The sequence below is a fragment of the Myxocyprinus asiaticus genome, chromosome 3 (assembly GCF_019703515.2).
Source record: "Myxocyprinus asiaticus isolate MX2 ecotype Aquarium Trade chromosome 3, UBuf_Myxa_2, whole genome shotgun sequence".
Classification (NCBI taxonomy): domain Eukaryota; kingdom Metazoa; phylum Chordata; class Actinopteri; order Cypriniformes; family Catostomidae; genus Myxocyprinus; species Myxocyprinus asiaticus.
The window spans coordinates 18,329,031-18,339,859 of NC_059346.1; the positions used below are offsets into that span (position 1 = coordinate 18,329,031).

The 10,829-nt window shown below is 40.4% G+C and overlaps 1 protein-coding gene across 1 annotated transcript in view; it reads right to left on the reverse strand.

Annotated features, from left to right (window-relative positions):
* Positions 1 to 8,598, reverse strand: part of LOC127427273 (histo-blood group ABO system transferase 2-like) — a 32,625-nt gene extending 24,027 nt beyond the window's left edge. The window contains exon 1 of the mRNA XM_051674774.1: positions 8,473 to 8,598. Within this exon, the coding sequence (XP_051530734.1) occupies positions 8,473 to 8,534 (62 nt within the window). The 5' untranslated portion in view covers positions 8,535 to 8,598. The remainder of the gene's footprint in view (positions 1 to 8,472) is intronic.
* Positions 8,599 to 10,829: the final 2,231 nt, after the last annotated feature.

Below are 10,829 nucleotides of genomic sequence, written 5' to 3' on the forward strand. Positions count from 1 at the left end.
CCCGATCAATTCTGGCCACATTTCTTTGATCATCCGATAAAGATCTTGTGTTACGAAAGGCGAGAAGTAAAGGAAGGCTTTCTTGGAAGAACCACAGCATTTTCTTGTTTCCAGACTTTGCGAATTCGACAAGAGAGAAACGTGATTGATTCAAAGAATGCAAGAAACTCTTACATCAATGGAAGGTCACTTTTACACTGATGTTCCTGGCCAAATTGAGAATAGATACTAAGGACGGCTGCAAAATATTTACATGCCCACAGCAAGCGATGTCCTTTATAAAGTCAATGGAGTGAGTAAGTCATTGTGTAATGCTCTCGATTCAGCCGAGTGGGCCTGACTCACTGAACATGCACTTGACCGTCCAAGGAAACTGGGCGCCTTTTTTGTTTCTTTTTGTGTTGTTTATGCCTAGTGGCTGGAGTTTGTTTTGTTGAATATTTCTTGAAAACATTGGAGTAGGGCATTTGTTGCACTCGTGTAACAGCCGAGTGGGCCTGACTCACTGAACATTCTCTTGACTGTCCAAGGAAACTGAGCACCTTCTTTTTCCTTTTTGTGCTGGTTCCGCCTAGCGGCTGGAGTATGTTTTGTGGAATAACACTACTTCGGGACATTTGTGGATGAATCTGCATGTTCGTTGTGCTTATGCCTCCTATTGGTTGGAGTTTGTTTTGTGGAATATTTCTTGCAAATCATTAGAGGGATTAGGGCATTTGTTACACTCTTGTAACAGCCGAATAGGCCTGCTCACTGAACATACGTTTGACTGCCTGAGGAAACTGAACATTCTTTTTTTGTGTGTGTGTGTGCTGGTTCCGCTAGTGGCTGGAGTTCGTTTTGTGGAGGAACACACCTTTGGCACAGTTATGCAGATGAATCTACATGTTTTGTGTGCTTATTCAGCCTATTGGCTGGTGTTTGTTTTATAGATTATTTTCTGTTGTGTATTTCTATGTCACAAAATTTGTATAGAAGCACCAGACTTGAGCAATCCAATGGCAAAGTTGTTGCGGGGACTATCATAGGCGTACATGGACTGAACCCCATAAAAAGAAGGAAAGTTATTTCTTTTCTTTCTTTTTCTCCCCAATTTGGAATGCCCAATTCCCAATGTGTTCTAAGTCCTCGTGGTGGCGTAGTGACTCAATCCGGGTGGCGGAGGACGAATCTCAGATGCCTCCGCGTCTGAGACTGTCAACCTGCACATCTTATCACATGGCTTGTTGCGTGTTATTGCGGAGACATAGTGCATGTGGAGGCTTCAAGCTATTCTCCGTGGCATCCACGCACAACTCACCACGCGCCCCACTGAGAGGTTACCCCATGTGACTCTACCCTCCCTAGCAACCGGGCCAATTTGGTTGCTTAGGAGACCTGGCTGGAGTCACTCAGCATGCCCTGGATTTGAACTCGCGACTCCAGGGGTGGTAGTCAACGTCTTTACTCGCTGAGCTACTCAGGCCCCCATAAACAGTTATTTCTTTTCTTAAACGTAAAAAAACATGATATAGTGTTTCTTCAAGAAACACATCTTTCCCTGCAGGAAGATGAAAAATTTGGGAAGATATGGAGTGGACATGTTTTCTTTAGTGCTGGCTTAAGTAAGAGCAGGGGAGACATTACATTGATAAGTAAGCATCTACAGTTCAAATGTCTCAAACAGATTAAAGATAAATTAATTAAATTACAGGAAGAGTCATTATTGTTTTGGCAGAAATTCAGGGGCAAATGTTGATTTTGGCTAATATTTACGCACCTAACGCTGATCAGGGCTTTTGTATAGATCTTGAAGGGATGTTGCAAGCTGCTGGCACCCCTCATGATATAATATTGGGAGGAGAATTTAACATTTTGATGGACTCAGTCCTTGATCATAGTGAAGCAAAAGTGTGTAAGCCCCCTAGAGCAACATTAACGCTTCACAGGATGTGTAAAAATCTTGGTTTTACAGATATTTGGAGACTTTTGAACTCATCTGGTAGGGACTATACATTTTTTCATCAGTTCATAAGATTTATTCTAGAATAGATTTTTTTTTTTTTATATCTAAGTCCCTCATTTCATCTGTTGTGGATTGCTCAATTGGAAACATCTTAGTTTCAGATCATGCCCAACAAATGTTAAAGGCTGAAATCAAAGTTTATATGGAGATCAACTGGTCTTCAGTATTCTCTGTGGGTGTGGCTTGGGAGGCACTTAAAGCGGTTCTTAGGGGTCAGATCATACAGCATGCCTCATTCATCAAAAAATCCAAAGCACGAGAACTCGTGGAGTTGGAAGAGAATATTAAAAGTGCCGAGGCAGAGTTGAAGTGCCGAATGTCGTCTGATGGCCTCAAAGAATTGACCCGATTGAAATACAGATATAATACTATTTTGTCACGGAAGGTGGAGTTTTGGCTATTCAGGGCAAGACAGTCATACTTTGAGTCGGGGGACAAAGCAGGGAAGCATTTGGCTAGATATATAAAGCAGAGAGAGTCTTTTTCTACCATTCCCTCAGTGAAATCTGCTGGTGGTGAAATTTTTACCTCAGCCACTGATATTAATAATGCGATTAAAGAATTCTATCATGATCTCTATAGTTCCACGTCTTCGTCTACTGATGAAGATATTAGAAACTTTGTGGAACCTGTTGGGCCTCATGTATTCAGATAGAAGACAAAGGCAGGCCTAATACAGTCGTAAAATCCTAACTCAAGCCCCCACCTTCCAAGTCGTAAATTTTACTGATAAAAATCGCGCCAAAATCAAACAAAGGGAGTCCAGAACAGACTACAAATCCATGAAGCCTTGCTCACTAAAGGATCGAACTCTCAACTCCTATTGGATGAGGCACACCACACAACGTCCCTCAAACATGACATCATCAGGAGTTGAAATACCTCTGAAATGCTTCCAGAGTGGCTTCCAGCGACTTTGCTCACCGAATATAGATGTAGCTCTTTGCTGCTCTCAGGTGCAACCTCGTGGCACAAGGAAGTAACGTCCGACTTGAAACTGTAGCCATACAATCTCCATCTCGCTGGATGAGTTGAGATTACTCTGTGTTCAACTGAACACTCTATGGATCCGAAGGAGACCACCGAGCAATTCGCATCTTCATCCGTTTGCCTACAGAAGTGAAGAGATTAAAGATTTCTCTTCCATCTTCAATCAAGTCGATATTTCTGAGTTCTCTGCCAGCCCGCCGAGAATCAACAGCCGTACCGCCCGCCGACAGAGCGAGGAAACGGCCTCCCGTCATCACCCGAGCCTCAAGGAACCAGGTCAGAGTTAAAGGACGGAGGAAAACACATTCTATCTGTGTCCTCATGCGATTCAAGTATGAGGTTTACGTCTGGGCAGAGATAGAATATTATAGTGTGTTATTCTTGTGTTTCAAGGTTTTTGCTTGTACAGTTTACGGACCGCCATGTCCGCTCATTATTAATACTCAGGGTATTAATTATCACAAATTTGTTTTGCTGTATTGTGGTCCAACCAAATTGGATTGTTGTGCAATTTTGCCATCGCGGGTGAGACAGCAACTGAGTTCATCCATTAAAGAGTCAAATAACGTGGGACTGTTTACGAGCCGTCCACCGTGTCTCTGAGTGATAAACTGACAGCTGTTTTCTCTCCCACGATCGCGAAATCGGCTTTAGGGCTGACACTTCTCTCTCTCTCACTCGTACTAACCACACACATACACACACACACACACACACACATACAAACACCTTATGTGTTATAGGATTATTTTATTTCCATATATAATCATATCACTGTTTAGTTTGTAGTTGTAAGTCGGAAGTTCATTGACTGCATTGTATTAATTATTAATTGATATTACTGCATAAATAAACTTTGTTTATATTACAAAGAGAAGCGTTCTGGTTTGTTTTGCATACGCCTGTGTCGTGCTGATGGGATGTCAGTGCTCGGATTCAAACCTTCATTCATTGTTTTTTTTCCCGAAAATCGATATTCTTCGGATGTCAATTTTCCTAAGAAAACAATCTAATAATGAGACTGTTTTACTATTTGGTTATTAGTCCCTGATTTCAGGGTGGTGCCCCATCAATGTTAATCCTTATTAATATTCTATTGGTTTTTGATAATTGATAATTATCTTTGATGATTGAATTTGAATGATCAATAAGCTAGTGTTAATTTTAATTAATGTTTCATCGATGTTAACAATTAACGATTATCTTTGATAATTGTTGATATAAAGGATTTTAAAAAGCTAACATTGATTCTCATCAATGTTCTATTGATTTTAATAATTAATAATTATCTTTGATAATTATTAATTATTGCTAATAACCAAACTTGCTCCTAAACGTAGCACACTACATTTACTGGAGCCCCATATGAGGTTTTAATGAGTTAGATCCAATTAATTAATTTAAATATTAATTAATAACTACAGAAATAAATATTAATTATTTCTGATAGTAACACTGATCTAAACAACCAGTAAAGCCCTACAAACCATTAGAACTCCCTAAACTGATGAATGAGCAAAAAAACTCTCTTGATTCTGAGATAACCTTGGAGGAGCTTGGCGAGGTAATTAAGGCCTTGCCTACAGGCAAGGCTCCGGGGCCAGATGGCTTTGCCGCTGAATTTTTTAGATCTTATGCTACAGAACTGGCTCCACTTTTGCTAGAAGTTTATACGGAATCATTAAAGAATGGAAAGCTTCTGCCAACCATGACACAAGCCCGGATGAGTTTGATTCTTAAAAAGGACAAAGACGCAAGTGAGTGTAAGAGTTACCGTCCAATTTCCCTAATTCAGCTAGATGTTAAAATACTGTCAAAAATTTTGGCTAACAGATTAAGTAAAATTATGACATCTCTTATACATATAGATCAGGTGGGGTTTATTCGGGGCCGCAGCTCTTCTGATAACATCAGGCGTCTCATCAATATCATGTGGTCTGTGGCGAATGATCAGACTCCAGTCGCTGCCATCTCACTTGACGCCGAAAAGGCGTTTGATATGGTAGAATGGGATTATCTTTTTAAGATTTTGGAAATATATGGGTTCGAGAAAACTTTTATTGGATAGATTAAGTTACTTTATAGACACCCGGTAGTGGCGGAACAAACAAATGGATTAATTTCAGATTATTTCACTCTGGACAGGGGCACCCGGCAGGGTTGCCCTCTTTCCCCATTATTGTTCTGTCTTGCTCTGGAATCATTAGCAGCCGCGAAAAGAAAGGAAGATGATTTCCCAGGGGTGGTGGCGGGAGGTATGGCGCATAAGCTTTTGCTTTACGCAGACGATATTTTATTATTCGTCTCTGACCCCACGAGATCTATGCCTTGCCTCCGCTGAATTATTAATTCCTTTTCTCAGGATACAGAGTCAATCGGTCTAAATCCGAAGCTTTGGCTCTGACAGCGTACTGCCCAGTAACAGCTTTTCAGCCAGGCGCTTTCTGGCCCAAACAGGGCATTAAATATTTGGGCATTTTATTCCCAGCAAATTTGTGTGATTTAGTTAGAGTTAATTTTGCCCCCTTAATAAAAACATTTTCGAGCGATGTGGGCAGGTTGGCTTCAATACATTTATCTATGATTGGAAAGGTTAATGTTATTAAAATTAATTGTATTCCAAAATTCAACTACCTGCTACAGTCTCTCTTATTTCAAGCAATTTGATAGCATAGCAAAGTCCTTAATTTGGAACGGTAAACGCCCCAGATTGCATTTCAATAAATTACATAGGCCGATTGACAAAGGTGGGCTAGGCCTACCCAAGATTTTGTTTTATTATTATGCATTCGGTCTCAGACATTTGGCTCATTGGTCACTTCCACCTGAGAGAGCCTCTCCCTGGTTTTGTATTGAACAGGAAGTTTTTGCCCCTATTTTACCATTGCAAAGCCTTTCTATTAAACTAACCAGAGAAGTTAAGTTACACCTCGTTATCTCACATTTGCACTCGGTATGAACAAAAGTGTCCAGAGTGTTTAATTCAGACATTTATTTAAATGTTGCCTCGAGCAAAATTATGCATTAATAAGTCCCCTTTCTGCTGGACAGAGTGGATTGTGAAGGGGGTTACAACACTCGGTGACCTATATGAGAGTGGAGTGTTGAGATCCTTTAAAAATATGGTTCAACATTTTGGGATCTCCAGGTCTCAATTCTTTATGTATTTACAGGTACGACACCTGCTCTGCACTATTTTTGGGAGTAGTATACACCCCCCTAAAGTGGCAGATACTCTGGAAGTGGTGATTACTGCTTTTGGAAAAAGCCATGAGGCATCAGTGTATTACTCCCTGCTAATTCAGAGTCTGGGGGTCGGAGCTTTAACTTCTATCAAGAGATTATGGGAGATTCTAAAAAACATCAAGTCTACATCTAGAGATGCACGGGTGCACCCTATGCAATTTAAGATTTTACATCAATTCTATTGGACCCCCTCTAGATTGTATAGGCTTGGTCATAAAGACAAACCCACCTGCTGGCAATGCCAATCAGAAGATGGAGACACAACCCATGTTTTTTGGTGGTGTGTTAAGATCCAAGAATTTTGGTTGAGTGAACAGAGTTTTATGTGTGGCGTATTGGGTACTCAAATATAATTTTGCCCTAGACTGTATTTTAGGCGATGGGGCAGTCATTGATGTAGGGGATAAGTGCATAAAGAATTGGGTCCTGGCTGGAGTTATGACAGGCAGACAGGTCATCCTTAGGGGATGGAAGTCAGTTGGAGCACCTTCGTTTCGTGAGTGGTACGCAGAGATGGGCAGGGTAGCGGCATTTGAAGATCTGTCAGATAATGTTAGGAGGGAAGGGTTGTAAATTTATATAATTTGATTCCAAATATTCTGTTATGTTTTTTTTAATTATTATTATTTATTTATTTTTTATATGGAATCAATAAAATTGTTAATAAAAAATAAATAAAGAACACTACATTGGTCTGATGATGGATAACAGTCATTACTGTGTTTTAGCATTGTTTTAGAGTGGAAGAAAATACATGTATATTTACCAGAAAATGTAGGCTACTATAGTGACTATACAGCATTTTACATTTCAGCTTTGAAGAAACTGTCCATAGAAATGGTACAGATTTGATAATTAGAATTTTCAGTGGTGAAGAAATTTTCTGCAAATGCTACTGAGGATTGACAGAAGTGTCCGTGAATGGTAGAGAGGATATACTGTAAATCTACTGAATTATCCATTTTAGGAATAACAGAAGTGTCCTTGAATGGTACAGAGGTTATACTGTAAACCTATGGAATTATCTGTTTTTGGATTAACAAAAGTGTCCGTGAATGGTACAGAGGGTATACTGTAAATCTACAGAATTTTCCGTTTTAGAGTTGAAGGAAATGTCCGTAAACTTAACGGAAATTGTACTGGTAATTTTCTGCCAGGACATTATCCGTTTTTCTATTTTTTCTATTTTTTTCTTACAGTGTATACTATACTGTACCATGGCTTTGATCGTCATATGAATAAGTCTTTTAGATGCTTTGTCTATAACAATATGCTCCGTGCATTTGGTTGAAAAACAAAATGAAGTAGCTTAAATGTAGCAAGTTACTTTTGGTGTGGATAGACGTTATCATAATTATCACACTGGTGTATATATATATATATATATATATATATATATATATATATATATATATATATATAAGGGGTATAACGGTACATGTATTCGTCCCGAACCGTCACGATACTGACGTCACGGTCACAGGTGATCCACACTCCAATCCAGAAGGGGGCGCGCAGTAATGCAACGCTTTTTGCTAACCGCCACAACAGAAAAAAGAGCAGAAGAAGACACCATCTACGCACCAATATAAAACAAGAATGGCGAGTTCATACAGAAGCTCTGAACCGCACTGTGAAAAAATAAAAAATGAGTGAAAAAAAAAATAAAATAGTGTCTCAGTTCCTTCCTGAGCCTAAGTCTTACATTTTTTCTCTCTTCCTAAATTTGTTTTTCTCTCTTCCAAAATGTTTTCTTCTCTCTTCAAAAAAAAAAATGTTTTTTTTCTCTCTTCAAATTTTTTTTTTGCTCTCTTCAAAAAAATGCATGCAGTACCAACCTTGGCTACCAGGTGCCACTACCAGTAAACATGTAATCTTATGCTTTTAATGCTTTCTCTGTTGCTATATAGCTGAATACTACATTTATTATTTATTTAAGGGTTTGCAAACCTTAATCAAGACAAAATCAGGTTTCATATGTTTGATAAGGCATTCGTTGTCGTGTAACAACTGTAGTAACAACCCACACATTTCCTATATTTGACTATGAAAAATTACAATCTGTTTAAAATTGCTATATACTTGATGTACTCCTCCTAACCCTTGAGAATTGACTGCTCCTCCTGGGACACTCAGTTAAGAGATTGCATAAATACTTCATTATTGTTACATCCAAACAACAAAGATAAGAGCAAACCAGGTACATATTTCAAAAGTAAATAATTACATACCCACTGAATAGCATGCCCACCATCACAAGAATGAAGAATATTAAATTCTGACGGAGTGGCATTATTTCTGTATAAGTAATGCCCACATCTGCTTTGAAAGCTAAACTGGAGTGTGAGTGAGAGGATGAAAGCAGGAGGGTGTCAGATAGGAAGGAGGAGTGTCTCCCTGTGGTGAGAGAGATAGTAAAATACAGAGAGTTGGGGCTATATATCAGAGCACAACAGGGACGTGCACAGACATTTTGGGGGGCAGGGGCTCAAGTGATAAAAAAGGGCACTTCTCACAATTATGTAAAAACATTTTTTAAACAAAATTATTATTATTGCTAATATAATTACACTTACCGTGCGTGCACACACACAATAACTGATGGAGACAAGGACTTAGTTTCACATTTGAGGGAGGGCTGTCTGTATCATGTAAAGATCTATCAGCATACAACAAACTAATTGAATGGATAGTTATTAGATGAGGAGCCTACGATCAAAATTATGAAGTTACTGTTTAAGGCAGGACACTTTTTTCATGTAGTGGTCAATTTTGAGATTTTGGTCTATTTTGCTGAAAGAAAACTTCCAGAATAGTCTGTTTTAAGCCTACTACCCTCCGTCTGTTTGCATCTGTAGATTTCTTCTAAATTAACGAAAACAAGCTAATCTGCATATTTAAACATAACATTTCAAGGGAAAAGACTCTTGATGTAAGTCATTAACTGGGGATGTTCTGTGGTGATATGCTTTTGTTATTTTGTTTGTCCTATTCACCTATAGTGCCTTGTCAAATGTATGCATTAGCACATTTTAATTAGTTAATGCCTAATTTGCATATCAATGTGGCGATTGTGATGATGTTATAATAATAACAATACGTTTTATTCATATAGCACCTTTCCACAAGCTCAAGGACACTTTACACTCCATAAAAATTTAACAGGACAAAGTACATTAATATACATTTCAACAGAAGTTACAATTTCAATTACAAAGGGAGAAATAAAATATCATTCAGTAATAGACAAATAATGCGCTGAGAAAAGATGTGTTTTAAGCTGAGATTTAAAGACAGAAATAGAGATGTCCCGGAGGCTCTAAGGAAGTGAGTTCCACAGTTCCCTATCTGTCACTCACTCAACGTTGTGTCGATGTAGAGACACTAGGGGTCACCCTTGGGAGCCCCAAACCTCTACTTTTTTGAAAAAAGGCCAATGAGAATTGGCGAGTGGAATTTGCATGCCACTCCCCCGGACATAAGGATATAAAAGGAGCTGGTATGCAACCACTCATTCAGATTTTCTCTTCGGAGCGAGTGGTTCTATTCATTGAAGCTGAATTCATCCGTGAGTTCATCTGCTGGATTTTACGCCGCATTTCAGCGGCTTCTTCCCCTCTGCATCCGTGGAGTGCAGAGAATGCCCCTGGGCGCTTCGGCAGAAACAACAAAAGAGTATATTCTAAAAAAAAGATTATATTTTCATTCTAAAAGAGCGGCACACACAGAACGTCTTTTTAAAGATGCCTTTCAGTTTGTGTGTTATTCCCTTGGTCCCCCTCGCCCAGAGTTTGGGCGCGTGTCTCGCGCTTTCCAACCCATCGCGATGGCTGACCTGGACCGTCCGACTCGGCTACGTGATTCAGTTCGCCAGGCGCCCGCCCAGGTTCAGCGGCATCCGCTTCACCTCGATGAAGGGTGAGAACGCCGCTACCTTGCGTGCGGAGATTGCTACCCTTCTGTGCAAGGGCGCAATAGAGCCTGTCCCTCCAGCCAAGATGAAGAAAGGGTTCTACAGCCCTTACTTCATCATACCGAAGAATGGCGGTGGGTTGCAACCAATCCTGGACCTGCGAGTACTGAACCGGGCTTTGCACAGACTCCCGTTCAGGATGCTGACGCAAAAACGCATTCTAGCGAGCGTCCGGCATCAAGATTGGTGCGTGACGGTAGACCTGAAGGACGCGTACTTCCATGTCTCGGTCTTACCTCGACACAGACCCTTCCTGTGGTTTACCTTCAAAGGCCAGGCGTACCAGTACAATGTCCTCCCCTTTGGCCTGTCCGTGTCTCCTCGCGTCTTCACGAAGGTCGCAGAGGCAGCCCTTGCCCCGCTAAGGGAAGTGGGCATCTGCATCATCAACTATCTCGACAACTGGCTAATCCTAGCTCACTCTCGAGAGTTGCTGTGCGCACACAGGGACCTCGTGCTCCGGCACCTCAGCCGACTGGGGCTTTGGGTCAACTGGGAAAAGAGCAATCTCTCCCCGGTTCAGAGCTTCTCTTTTCTTGGTTTGGAGTTGGACTCACTATCGATGACAGCGTGCCTCACAAACGAGCGTGCACAGTCAGTGCTGAACTGTCTAAA